The sequence below is a fragment of the Xenopus tropicalis genome, chromosome 2, assembly GCF_000004195.4.
Source record: "Xenopus tropicalis strain Nigerian chromosome 2, UCB_Xtro_10.0, whole genome shotgun sequence".
Classification (NCBI taxonomy): domain Eukaryota; kingdom Metazoa; phylum Chordata; class Amphibia; order Anura; family Pipidae; genus Xenopus; species Xenopus tropicalis.
The window spans coordinates 130,038,638-130,053,471 of record NC_030678.2 but is presented as its reverse complement, the minus strand read 5'-3'; the positions used below and the strand labels follow the sequence as shown (position 1 = coordinate 130,053,471).

The following is a 14,834-nucleotide window of genomic DNA, read 5'->3' as shown; positions in this document are numbered from 1 at the left end:
CAGTTCTTCCTCAGTTTTTCATTTTTAATAATAAATTCAACCTCCAAAAGATAGGAGTTGCGATGGGGGCAGCCTTTGCTCCCACATTTGCTAATTTGTTTCTGGGGTGGTGGGAGGCGAATTGGGTCTTTACAGAGGAAACCACAAAATATACGAGACATATTACGCCGTTTTTACACGGCGAAGCCTGGCGAATTTTCTCGCCGTTTTTTTCACAGCATAATAAATATGCCCCATAGAGACATATAATAGATTGGACCTGTTGTTTTTGTGGCCGGGAACCCCAGAAATGTTGGAAGTGTTTTTATTGGAACTCAACGATAACAATCTTAACATCAGGTTGACCAATTCCTGTAAAACAGATACAATTGACTTTTTGGATATTTCCATTGGTATTATATGGAAATATATAAAAATACACAAACACCTGATTGTCACGTTCGGCTTATAAGAACCTATAATAATCAATGGTCTTCTATAACTGCCATTCTGAGGAAACACTAGCACATATTAGGGATTGATGTGGTACTGAGAAAATATGAGGGTGTATACCCATGCACATGCTGCAGAAGATCTCCTAATCTTCATGACAAACATGTTTCAAGTCATTTTCAATCAAATATTCATAACAGTGAGAATAGATTAAAGGGAACATTCATGTCTGGAAACTGCAAGGTGTGCAAATACATGTATAATTTAATATCTATGGAGGACAGGTTTAATGAAAATACATTTTCATCAATGATTTTTCCAACTGTCGGACAGAAGGTGTGTATTTAGTCACATGTCCATGTGGCAAGGTCTATGTAGGGAAAACAGCTCGCATACTGAAAAACAGATTTCTAGAGCATGTTAGAAGTGTTGATTTATCCTATCAGAATGCACCCAAAAATAAGAAGTTAACCCCCATTGCTAGACATTTTCTGGAATACCATGGCGGCAGTAGCAAGGATTTAAGAATTTTGTGACTCTCTATGGTCAGTGAGCTTCACGTTATACACTGTGACACCAGCTGAAGCGATACATTTGTTTGAAGTGACATTTATATTGTGGCTGCATTTATATTGTGAAGTAGTAATAGATGTCGATAGACACGCGTGTTGCAATATTGTTACTTTGGAGGAAGGATCTGTAGCTATAGGCTGCTGTGCAAAGGATTATTATTCTTTACTGTGCAACTTGTCTGCACTCCTCTGTTTGCAGTATTTTTCTACCTGCATCTAAAGGGAAAGAAGCACATCACGTGCATTGTAGGCAGGGATACAAGTACTTCCAAACTCTCCTATGCCTCTGAGTACTCTTTGTGGACTAGGCCGCACCCAGGGATACCCCACGCTAGTTTTAACTTTAGTTTGTGTAAATACATTTAGGAGAAAATATTCGGGAAAACTTTTCTTTTTTGATTAATAAAAGTTATGTTTTATATCATACTGTGGAATCCTACTGCCTGACTAGTTGGGAAAGGTGCAGATTGTTGTTCTTTTTGAGATTGCATTAGTTGTGCTCTCTTTGTAAATACCCATATAAATAAATCCCACAAATGTTATGTAGGGGACCTAAATGGTTAACTATTCCCCCTACTGTTTAGGTAAGTCCCAGGGTAGTAGCACACGTCCTGTGGGCACAAGGTATTCTTATTAGACCCCGGATAGGTTGGAGGTTCCTTGTTGCATAGGATATAAAGGTGGAGGGAACATGCTCAGTCTCTCTATAGACTCCATCTTAGCAGGTAAGTATGTGTTCCATTTGTAATTAGAAACAGGATGATCAAATCACACATATATGCCTAATTTAAAAGTACTGCTCCACATAAAATAGGAAGGAGTACTTCGACATAGGTCCATGTCAGTCAAATCAACTTTCAGTTCTAAGCAGTCTTCTCTAGTTTCATGGCAATCCCATAAATTAAAGTAATCTGACCCACATGCAGGGCTAAGGTTGCCAAACGCTGCCATGCATTGTTAATTGGGATGCGTCAATTCCATAATTTTGGGGTTTGGCCAAACACAATCATCCACAAACCATTTCTCCAAAAAATAGTGTTAATATTTATCTGAATTCTGAACCAAATCCTAGGTTCAGTGCATTTCTAATAGTTCATTATTTTGTGACCATAATCAATAAATACTTAGGCCATGTTGGGTTCTTGAGCACGTTTGCAAAGCATACCTTCAGTATTTGCTAGTGTGCAAAAGTTACAAAGTTTTGAAAAACTGTGGACAAAGCAATTTATAAAATAAATTCAGCAGAATCTCTCAATGAAAAAAGATACATGACACAGACTTTCATCCATCAGAATGTGTCAGTTCATTAGCCTGAAATTTGAAACAGACTAGCCTTGTTACACAATTATACAAAATTCTGATATGACTTTGATGCAGTGCTGAAAATAAATTAGCATCACATCTGACTAGTTGATGAAAACCGTTCAGGTTTTTGCAATACATTTTTAGGCCACATATAGAGATTAATGGAAATATAAGAATAACTTCAAACTATGGAGTTTCTCTTGCTGAAAACACTAAGGGGCATATTAATCCACGAACGCTCCGAATGTGCTTTTTTAGTAATGAGCGTATTTTTGTGCGTCAATTTCGTACCTTGCACGACTTTTTCGTATTTTTCGCAACTTTTTCGTACTTTGCGCCGAGTACGAAAGTTTCAGATTCATTCAAGCTTCATTATCGTGACTTTCCTTGGGCCAGGTTGGAGCTGTAGAGTGCCATTGATTCCTATGGGAGGCTTCCAAAATCATGCACAGAAGGATCAAAGTCGGAAAGGTTTTCCTGCATTTTACGATCGTTCAATACGAAAATTTCGTGATTTTCGGATTGCCAATAGAATATTTTCGTGAACAAATACGATTTTCGTGAACAATACGATTTTTTCATAAGTATATTCATGATATTAGCGATCTTCAGAAATTTTCGTATCCAATCCGAATTTATCCCATTCGGGATTCGAACTCTCGTTTTCATGAATGTGCCCCCTAGTGTGAATTTAGCCTAATAGTTTTTAAGCCTGCTCAGATCAAACTCAGAAACCAGCTCTCTGCACCTACACCTACCCCTTAAAAGTAAAACCATTCAATTTTAAAACAAAAAAGGGCTGAGCACTGACAAATATATATTATTGAGTACAAAAAAGCTTAACCTAAGTGTTTAAAAAAAAAAAAATTCTTTGAGTGCATCAAGCAGGATGAAATTACCATCTACTACCACACCACTGAACCATTTCACTCCATTAAGAGGTCGATAGCGAAAGTCTGGCAATCCCCCAGCATATTTCCTGTTTTCTGTTTTGGTATCTTAGCCCAGGCCATAATGGGGGTATTAAGCACCTAAGGCAGTTTAGGCATGTCTCCCTTGGACCTATATGAAGCATTATGTAGTGCTTCTAGAGATCCAATTATATTCCTATGCCACCTCATGAGAGGGTTGGCAGGGTCCAAATTAAACCAATTATGCATGTTAGTCCGCTGGTTAACAATGTAGTAGAGTTGCACATTTGGTAGTGCTAAAGGTGGCCATACACGAGCAGATCCGCTCGCTTGGCGATGTCGCCAAGCGAGCGGATCTTCCCCCGATATCCCCACCTACGGGTGGGCGATATCGGGGACCATTTAGGTAAAAAAAATAATAATCCGATCGTTTGGCCCTGGGGCCAGACAATCGGATTATGTGGGCGGCAATGGGGCAGTCGGATCGGGGACCGCATCAACGAGCCGATGCGGTCCCCGATCCGACCAGATTTTCTAACCTGGCCGATCGAGATCTGGCCAATTTCAGGCCAGATATTGGTCGGCCAGGCCGCTCTGCTCTGCCCATACACGGGCCGATTAGCTGCCGAATCGGTCCAAGGGACCGATATCGGCAGCTATAGTCGGCCCGTGTATGGCCACCTTTAGCCTTTCAAATATGAAGCTGCGAGGGTGCACCATCCCACCCTAGGGGATTTATTTGCCTAGATAAAGCATTGTAGTCCACTATTAAGTACACTACCAAGTTTAGTAAAAGAATAAGTTAATTCTTCCCCCGTCAATGAGAGTTTTACCTAGTGGGCTGCAGCCATCCTGAATTTAACAGGATGAGGTTTAGATTAGTTTCACAGTACAGGTATAGGACCCATTATCCAGAATGCTCGGGACCAAGGGTATTCCGGATAAGGGGTCTTTCCGTAATATGGATCTCCATACCTTAAGTCTACTAAAAAAATCAATAAAACGTTAATTAAACCCAATAGGATTGTTTTGCATCCAATAAGGATTATTTATACCTTAGTTTGGATCAATTACAAGGTACTGTTTTATTACTACGGAGAAAAAGGAAATCAGTTTTAAAATTCTGAATTATTTTATTAAAATGGAGTCTATGGGAGATGGGCTTTCCGTAATTCGGAGCTTTCTGGATAACGGGTTTCCACATAAGGGATCCCATACCTGTATTTAGATATTTAATTGGGGGACCCACCAGAGGCCATGTATGGTACCTTCTTGTTCTGGTTCAGTTAAAATGACAAAAATGCAATATTTTTTTTTCTAAGGCCCCTATAGCTACCGAACTTATCAAGAAGCATTGCACAGCATTTTGCATTGATCGGGTTTCGAAAGTTTCCATAATTTGAAACTTAAAATCATAAAAAGGGTTTGACTGTAGTTTATGTTCCCTCATCTTATGTCTTATCTTATCTGGACTGGGTTTGGCTGTAAATCATGATTTTCACAATAACTCCAGTTTAATATTAGGAACTATTGTAAACATTACAATTTACAGTCAAATCCATAAAAATAAAATTAGGGGTTTCCAGGTGGTTAACTCTCCTTCCTTACTCCAATCCAAAGCTTCAAGATGGAGTAGCATTTTTATAGCAAATGTGCCATTTTAACTGTCCAGGCTGTCTCAAGCAGAACTGTAGTCAAAATAGGTGGCAAATTCTATTGCAGATGCTACAAGCAAGCCCCACTCAGGAAACACTTAAATTAGTATTGTGTTTACTAGCCAGACACCAGTGTCTGCCATTAGCAGAATCTTTTGCATGGTTTTCAAAAGGAAGCAGTAAACATCAACTTTTCATAGTTCTACATTTCTATCTCTAGCACTCTGAAATAAGTGCTACCATTAAATTAATAGTAGGTGTCCAGAAATAAATGGGGCACTCAAGGAACTTTATAGATGGTAAGAAAAAAAAAAAACCAGTTTATTCAGTCAAAGTTTAGGCTTCAAAAGACAAAAGACCTTCCTCAAGACAATTAAGGTTTCCTTAAAGGGATACTGTCATGATTTTTATGGTCTACTTTTTAATTCTAAATAACACTGATTACATAGCAAATAATTCACTCTACCATTTTAAATTGTATTCTTGAAGCAACAAATGTATTTTTTTAGTAGTAATATTGGTGTGTAGGCAGCCATCTCAGTGCATTGAGTCTGAACTTTCAGAAAGAGTTTCCTTCCCATTGTTCTGCTGATTGGCTGCTGGGAGAGGGGTGATATCACACCAACTTGCAACTCAGCAGTAAAGTGTGGCTAAAGTTTATCAGAGCACAGTTCACATGGCTGTGGCACCTTGGGAAATGAAGAATATGGCTAGCCCCACGTGAAATTTTAAGATTAAATATAAAAAAATCTGTGTTTTTTGAAAAACTTATTTCAATGGAGGATTCTGCTAGAGAAGCTCTATTAACTCGTGTGTTTTGGAGAAGAAAAAAAAACTGGTTTTCCCATGACAGTATTCCTTTAAGGTACATACTTTAGCCAAGATATGAAACCTCACATGCCACAACTTCATTGTACATAGTGTCCAACTTCGCCTATTGGTATATTAAATAAACAGTGGCATTAAAATTATAAAAATTAGTCCCTCAGCAAGAATGTAAGACCATGTTGCAGTTACCCTTTAATTAAGAAAATTATATTTGTTATTTACCTTTTTATCTTGTTTATTATCTTTTTTGCACGTTTTAGAACATGCAGATATCCCAGAAGTAATGTTTTTACAAAAATACAGTGGTTTTATCTAGGCAAGGCAAAAGGACTGCACCAAATACATTTAATTCAGATGCAGTCACTCTGCAATTAGTGTAATTTATCAATTTGCAATAAATGACGCTTTCAGTCCATTTCTCAAATTATCTGATAACTTTACTTTTATCTTATAAGTTAAAATAAATATATATAGATATATATACACATAAACAAGCATAGTAAGTATAAATAGAGTCAACAGTGCCTCATTTATATAAAATTAATATGATAGTAATGGAAGTAGTTTATAATACGTACAGCTTTTGAAGCAGTACTAATATACTGCAGGACCATCTCTTTTTTAGTGGCAAAGTCTTTTTCTCTCAAAGGTGCTTTCTTCTCTTCATTTAAATTCATGTCTTCCTAATAAACAAAAGTGTAAAACACAAAATGAGAAATCATTTCCTAAAAGTCAAACATTTTGATGCTGATTTAATGAGACACCCGTACAATATACAATTAGAGAAAAACTGCCTTAATAATCACATACAGCATTAAAGCATAGAAACTATGATGACTGGGAAAATTATTTGATACTCCCCACATACTCGGCAGTCACCTGAAAGTTTGTTCCAGACTTATACTGAACACAAGAAAATGCATAATTCACTGTCTGAGTCAACCCAATGTTTCCTTTCACTGCTTTTGTAAATTAATTACCAAATATCCATACAGTTCTGATTACTGTTCTCCTTGAAGACACAAACAGAATACAGAGTTGTGATCCAAAGTATGCTTTGGTAAACAGCATCATAACCATTAGAAACTTCTTCAACCAGTGGCAGCAGGTGTCTCTTATGTTGTGACTGACATCAGAGTATGCCAGTGTGGCTCCATGAGTGCATGGCATACTCTCATATCAATCACACCATAAAAGATACCTGCTGTTGTGGGGAATATAAGAAGAGTAGCTTCAAGTAGCAGTGTCTTAATGATGTATGGCAAAAAAGAAGAAAAAAAAAAAAAGTGATGAGAACATAACAACATGGCCGGTGCTTATTTGTTCTCTATGTTATGCTGACAATGGTTAAAATGTTCCTTACATTTAAAAAGCATGTATCGGGGTCAACTGAATTTGACTTGGCGTCACAGCTGCTATAATCTTTTATTAAAGTATACATTTTTAGATGGCAAAGGGAAGGGCAAAAGCAATGATGAAAGTTATGAATCTTTCCTGCTTTTTACACCACCTAAATAAATATGGCCCATAAACATATGACATAAAAGGCTACAATATACTGTACTGCCCTAGCTTGCATTAACAATGGCATACATATCTAAACCACATAAAATAAATATATCTGGTCTCAAATTTAGGAACATGATTCACCTGCACTATAATCCCAAAATCTCTCCAATTGCTGTGTGCTACCCACTACAAACTAGGGTTATTGCACTTCTCCTGTAACCTTCTCTGACTGGACGGTGGAGGTGCCCCAACTCATGGAAAGTAGTTCTATATTAATATATAATACAAGAGCTACGAATATCCTGTAAATGATGTCCTTATAAACGGTGCTTGATGATGTTATCAGTTATTATTGGTCGTTTCTGTCACATGCCTCACTGAAACATGTGTATTATAATGAATAATGTACCCCCTGTTGTAAAATATAAGGAGTTCAATGACCTACGTAAAAGCTTTATATGGTCAGGGAACACTTCAGTGACTTATAATATCCTTATATTTTACAATAGGGGGTACATTAGTCTCTATATTATCAATACCTATAATGATATCTATATTATCTATATTATCAATATTTGGAAGCTATTTAAAGTAAAACAATGTGTAATTAGAGCTAGAAAAAGAAGATTTTCAATCATCCAGGTCATTGTATATCTAGAATAAATAAATCTGGAATAACTGGACTTGCTAAGTAATCATTGAATCATTTGTGCATTTCTACACTGTTCTGGAACTGATAGTGGGGCTAAAGCTGGCCATACACATGATGATCCTCTTTTTTTTTGCAAAGGTAGCAAACAAACGAATATTTCACAAATGTGCCCACATATCGGGCTTACCTTATCATTTAGCCCTTGTGCCGAAGATCAAAGTTGTGCAAATGTGGACCTTGATACGGCAGGAAAATCAAACTGCCCGATCGAAATCTGCCCGATTTTCAGCCAGATATCGGTGGGTTGGCCAGTTGGAGAGTTCCATACAATGGAAAATAAGCTTCCAAAACGGTCTGAAGGGGCCTAATTGGCAGCTTAAATCTGCCCATGTATGGAGACCTTAAGTTGTGGCTTGGCAAAGACATTTTTAAGTGTGAAATATTGAGTGTGAAATATTCTATTCCATGACAAAATATATCCTATTTAACCATAAACAGGTTTTTGTTCTATGAAAATCCTTGAATGACATTTGTACCCTTTTTATTGCTCTGGTTAAAACGAGATTGCAGTTTACACAGCCTGCCCAATATCTGCTGCAGTATGTAAGCATTTGGCCTACCGACTCAATCTGAATTGCTGCCCCCATGGCTACCCAGTAGCTTTTTATAGAAACCACATTCCCAATATCTGAAGCAAACACACAATACATAATGGTTAAATGCATAGGACTCCCAGATTTTAGTGTTACTGGTCCTTTAAGAGATAGAATGTGCATAAAACTCAATGCTTCTAGACACAATATTGCAATTTTTTTTATATTGCAATTTATTTCTTTGGGTATATGGCACCATTAGTCAAACAAACAACAGTAGGAGCCATGCACACCAGGACATTTGTGGTGCAATACAGTATGCCATTTTTTTGGCTGAAAGATGACCAGTAATATTTGGGGTGACATAGCCTCCCTACCCCAAGAGTCTGAGAGTCCTACATTTGTAATACTAATGCATCTTTTTATATCCTAGATTTATGAATTTTAATGTTTAACACAATACAAGAATGAACAAGACAAATTGAGAAGTCATATCTTAGTCTCATTTGTACAGTACTTTTGCACAGAGGGCAACATATTATATATATATATGTATATATATTTATGTTAATAGTACATTGCATTAATGTCGGGTATAGCGTCATAATTTTCAGGGTAATATATCAGGTGGCCATAAGGATTAACCTCCAACCAGGGGGTCAGATTTTTTTTTAGATTTCCCAGGGCAGCCCCGTGCATCATATGTCAGTTTGATCAGTTGAAGGGCTTTACTGACTAATGCTAAATACAAATGCATTTACTCTTTAATTTATTCTAATGAATTTTACCAATATAGCATCAAGTTGCAGAATAAAGAAAGAGAGTTTTTAATAAACAGTAACAGTGAGGACCAGCTGCACTAAGCTGTGATAAAGTGAATGTAATAAACCACTATTTCTCCAACTATTTACAGACTGTATTAGAAAGCAAAAGGAAAGAAGGAAATTATAAATATACCTTTTACTTTGAAGTATTCTTTTCTTTGTGTTTGGTTTAACACAGAAGCAATGCCCATACATTTAATACTTCCATTCCAAGGTGTTGAGCTTTTAAAAGCTCATACATCTTGTAGGCAATTATACATAATATATTAGTATCTCATTTTAATCATAGCTCATTTCTGGTCCTTGTCTATGTTTGCTAGCAACATTGTATGATAAGGATAGTGAATCACAGCTCTGCCCTTATATAAGATAAATGTTAGCTTCCTGTCAGGTCCGCCTAGTTGCTTACACCAGTCCACCAAAAGTGCTGATTGCTACTAGCACTAACCAAAATGAACTAGTGCAAACAAGGTTTTGGGAACAAATTTAATAAAGATATATAAAGGGAAACTTATCAAAGCACATTCTTGTATTTTAGAGATGTATAATGCAATGGCAATAATATGTTCTAGACATATGTCTCCATCAATATTCCCTTTAACACAGGAATAAAAGGGATCCCTTATCCGGAAACCCGATATCCAGAAAGCTCCGAATTACGGAAAGCATATCTCCCATAGACCCCATTTTAATCGAATAATTCTGATTTTGAAAATTGATTTCCTTTTTCTCTGTAAAAATAAAACAGTGTTTTGTATTTGGTCCCAACTAAGATATAATTAATCCTTATTGGAAGCAGAACAGTCCTATTGGGTTTAATTAATGTTTTATTGATTTCTTAGTAGACTTAGGGGCACATTTACTAAGACACGAATCTGAACCGAATTGGAAAAATTCCGATTTGAAAACGAACATTTTGCGACTTTTTCGTATTTTTTGCGATTTTTTCGTTACCAATACGATTTGCGCGAAAAAACGCGAGTTTTTCGTAGCCATTCCGAAAGTTGCGCAAAATCTGCCAATTTTTTCGTAGCGTTAAAACTTGCGCGAAAAGTTGCGCCTTTTTCGTAGCATTAAAACTTAAAAGGTGCGACGTTTCGCGCAAGTTTTAACGCTACGAAAAAAGCGCAACTTTTTGCATAAGTTTTAACGCTACGAAAAATCACAAGATTTTGCGCAACTTTCGGAATGGCTACGAAAAACTCGCGTTTTTTCGCACAAATCGTATTAGTAACGAAAAAGTCGTAAAGACGCCGAAAAAATCGCAAAATACCGATCATTACGAAAAAAACGCAATCGGACGCATTCGGCCCGTTCGTGGCTTAGTAAATGCGTCCCTTAGTATGACGGAAATACCCCTTATCCATTTTGAATTAGGCACATCCCCAATTACATAAGATTGCACTATTTATATATATTTTATTTATAGGGGTTGCAATTGGAAACACAAAATACAGGTAGAAAGGCACTTTAAAAAGATTTACATATAAGAGGATACGTCATTAATCAAACCCAAGGGGAAAAAGGCAACATGAAGATATAAAGGCTCTTAAGGAAAGGTTAACAAATAACCACACAAATCAAATACCAAAATGGCACTCACAGGACAATTGCCATGTGAAACTATACCTTCATTCCTAATCACAAGCTGAAAACTGCAGCTCATTTCAGCTACATCCTAGTAAAGCATGACGCTCCACCCACTTTTATTTTCTGAGCTGCCATTTTCTCTTTGACCATGAAGACAGTCAAAGACATGACTACTAAGCATGCTTGTTTCCTCCTGCTCCAATCAGGTATGCACAGCATGCACCTTATGGTCACAGAGAAAAGGAGAGCTTAGGAAAAAAGGGGGTGGCGCTAATGCTAGAATAGAAAGTAGCTGGAAAGGGCTGCAGTTTTCAGCTTACGTTTTAGAAATAACATGAGCCTGAATGCAGAGAAATAGGAATTTTATTCTGGGGGCTCTATGGGGAGCCTTTATATGAACATTAATATAAAAGGACTTACTTATCCTATAAGCAGCAAGGGCACGAAATAGAGCTGTGATCCCCAACCAGTGGCTATGGGATTTGTGTGTTGTAACAAATAAACACCCAGTCCAATACGATTAGGAAAATAATAAACATCCCACATAGGGACCAATAAGCTAACACAACCATGAAAGTCTATGGCAAATAAAGCAAAAACAAAGCATTGTTTTCACAAGAGAACATTCACAAAATGTTCATTGTATGAAACAGTAAGAATAATATATAATATTACATGAATTTTAAATAAAAGTCAAATAATATTAAATAAGCATGATGTTGTCTGAATAAAAAATGAAAGGGTAATTGAATGTCATCATCATCCTTTTGTAAATGGATAGAAGGCACGGACTACTCCCGTCTGCTATTAGAATTCCCATTAGGAGTTTGCTCTGAAAAAAGTAATCCCGAAACACAATTTCCTGTTCTTATTGAAAATTGCATAAAAAAATCACTTTATTGACAAACACTTGAAGAAGCTTCCAAGAAAAACCATTTTAATTCCTTTCAAAAACAAAAACACTGAGCAAAAGCAAATTGTACATCTATGTTTTTTTTCTGCAAGACAGATCTAGCTCTTGATAGTTTATTGTTATAAAATACATTTTGCTCTTTATCCAAAAAGCCTCTATTTGCTTTTTTTCCTAGTTCTACTTCAGTAGTTTATCTGAGATCTATTTGCTTTCTCCTAATGAAATCCCCTAACTGGCGTACCTAACTGCCCCCAAACGATAGCTTGTACAATGCATACAAACATAATGAAACTGTGTACAATTTGCTAACACTTAAAAATGTTATTCCTATGTTGAGTGACAGGCCTCTTAGATTTATTATTTTCTCGTCTGTGCTGGCATACTTCTGGATTCTCCAGTTTGATCCTTAATAAATTAGCCCCTACATTTCTATGTTGTGAATCATAAACAGGTATACATTTGAACATTTAAAGGAGAATGCAAGTCAAAATTTAAAAAGCATACTGCCCAATAGTCCTCCTATTGTTTAATAAATACTAAATACTTTTGTAAATGCCAGCAGGGATCTGGGAATTTAGATGTGCAGTAAGTACTTAAAAAGAATGCCTTTAGACTTACTTTTAATTTATATTAACCTTTCCTTGTCCTTTAAGTGCAAGTCAAACATTTCTCTTATGGAAAAGAAATGTAGTGCTGCTTCCAACAATTAGAAACCCTATGTCTACATGTCTACACCACTTAGCTTTCACCTTCCTCCACAACAACAAACAAATGCCTCATATTTGATCTGTTAAACCTGAATATGAATCTGCACATTGCAAAGCTGCAGTTAGGCAACTGCTGGGTAAACATGCAGTATGGAGACTTTCAATGTGCCATTTTAAAAAGACTTAATGACAATGGTAAGCACAAGTAGTTTTCAGTTAATTTATTCTTATCTAGGGTTGGCATATGAATGACAATTTTTGCCCCTCAAGGCTTAGATAGGATAGTGAGGTACTGTTATGAAGGAAGCTGCTTGAGGCACTAATTTCTGCCTCAGGCTCCCCAGCACATCCACCCCAGAATCAGGTAGAGTTCAAAGAGAAAGAACCATGTGAGCCCTGAATTTAAAATAGACTAGGGAACAGGAACTACACTTACTACCCCAGGGCTAATGGAAATAAATACCTACCTCCTCCAGCAGCATAGATCATTACACTGAAATGGTAAACTGTTTGACATACCCAACATCCAGTTAGTTTTATTAATTTGAATATATCCAAACCTAACAAATAGTAGCATTTCTTTATTCTGCACTCCACTGCTAGTTAAATCACATCGTGAAAAATAAGTGCAGAGAAACCCGTCTTCTAAAATCCCTGGAAAAGATGTAATTGTTGCAATATCTCCAGAAATCATTAATAGCAACAGTCTAATCAGTTTTATCACTCTCACCAGTATAAACTTCAAATACCATCGTGGAAATCTCAACAAGTCTCCCCAGATAACTTAGGGCAATGGCAGCAATTACAGATACTTTTAGACAAGCCCATCCCATGGGAAGTCAAAAAGTTACATTGTTTCAGTAGAATATGATGGGTTTTAATATGAATTTTGTAAATTCAAATGATGGATACAATTTACAGTATTTATACAGAATTTTTTTTTTCTTTTAAAAATATCAGAACAGGAGATATTTTTCTGCGTTCAATACAATGAAAACTGAAACGCAAGAAAAAAATCGGTTTAGTACAGATGTTATACATGGATAAATGTGACAAGACTAAGGGGCAGATTTCTAAAAGTGTGGAATTAGAGCTCAGCACAAAAAAAAATCACCACTTTCTCATCATTCCTATAGGATTTTTAGAAGCATATTTATCAAATTGCAAACTCTAACTTTCACCCAATGATACATATACTTTTCAAAATCCCGTAGGAACAAATAGAAAGTGGTCAAGTTTTTCTGTGCTTTTTCACAAAAAAATCTGCCCCTAAGTTCCAAAGAGAGGAAAAACAGCGGAAAAAAATAACTGGAAAAAAAGGGGTTGGATAGTTTCAAACATTCAAACAACACAGCCAACATCCAAACAAGACAGTGAAAAGTGTCACATAGAAGTGCTTGGCAAGAAACTATACCATACCCCCCAACTGTCCCGCTTTCCATGGGACAGTCGCGGTTTTTAGAGCGCATCCCGCTGTCCTGGGTAGTTCCATGAATGTCCCGCATTTCCGTAATAAATTACGGAAATGCGGAACATTCATTGACTTATCCGGACAGCGCGATGCGTTGGCGCTCCTTCCTCCCCAGCGGCTCCTCAGTGTATGCGGCTCCTTGTGCGGCGGTCCCAGGCCCTTTTATAAGGTTGCGCCTGTGTGTACGTGTGACGTCATTACGCACGGGCACAACCTTATAAAAGGGCCAGGGACCGCCGCATACACTGAGGAGCCGCTAAGGATGAAGATGAAGAAGGGAGCGCTGTGTATGCGGGGGGAGGGGGCTGTCTCTATCGGGGGCACTGTGTATGGGGGGCTGTCTCTATTGGGGGCACTGTGTATGGGGGGACTGTCTCAATTGGGGGCACTGTGTATGGGGGGGGACTGTCTCAATTGGGGGCACTGTGTATGGGGGGGGACTGTCTCAATTGGGGGTACTGTGTATGGGGTGGGACTGTCTCAATTGGGGCACTGTGTATGGGGGGGACTGTCTCAATTGGGGGCACTGTGTATGGGGGGGCACTTTCTATGGGGGCATTGTGTATGGGTAGTACTGTCTTTTAGGCTATTGGGGGTACTGTGCATGGGTAGTACTGTCTTTTAGGCTATTGGGGGCACTGTGTATGGGGGGGCAAACTGGTACATAGTTATAACTCACTTATAACTGACTGCCTTCTCTCTATATTTGTATTTTATATGTAGGAGTTGCTATATTGTTTTCCTTAGGTAGTACAGTATGAGGGTATAGCACATTTGCATCTGATCCTGCCATTTCTACTATATAAAAGGAGAATTTTTTGAAAAAAAAAATGGATGGGGTGTGGTAATTGGGGCATAGGCACAAAAGTGGG

General features: G+C 37.5%; 1 protein-coding gene across 5 annotated transcripts in view; it reads right to left on the bottom strand.

Annotated features, from left to right (window-relative positions):
* The window catches only part of diaph3 (diaphanous related formin 3), a 261,365-nt gene that overhangs the window by 203,448 nt on the left and 43,083 nt on the right, over positions 1-14,834 (bottom strand). For all 5 annotated transcript variants that reach the window (XM_031897113.1, XM_031897114.1, XM_031897115.1 and 2 more), the window contains one exon: positions 6,282-6,386. In XM_031897113.1, coding sequence (XP_031752973.1) covers positions 6,282-6,386 — 105 coding nt within the window. The remainder of the gene's footprint in view (positions 1-6,281; positions 6,387-14,834) is intronic.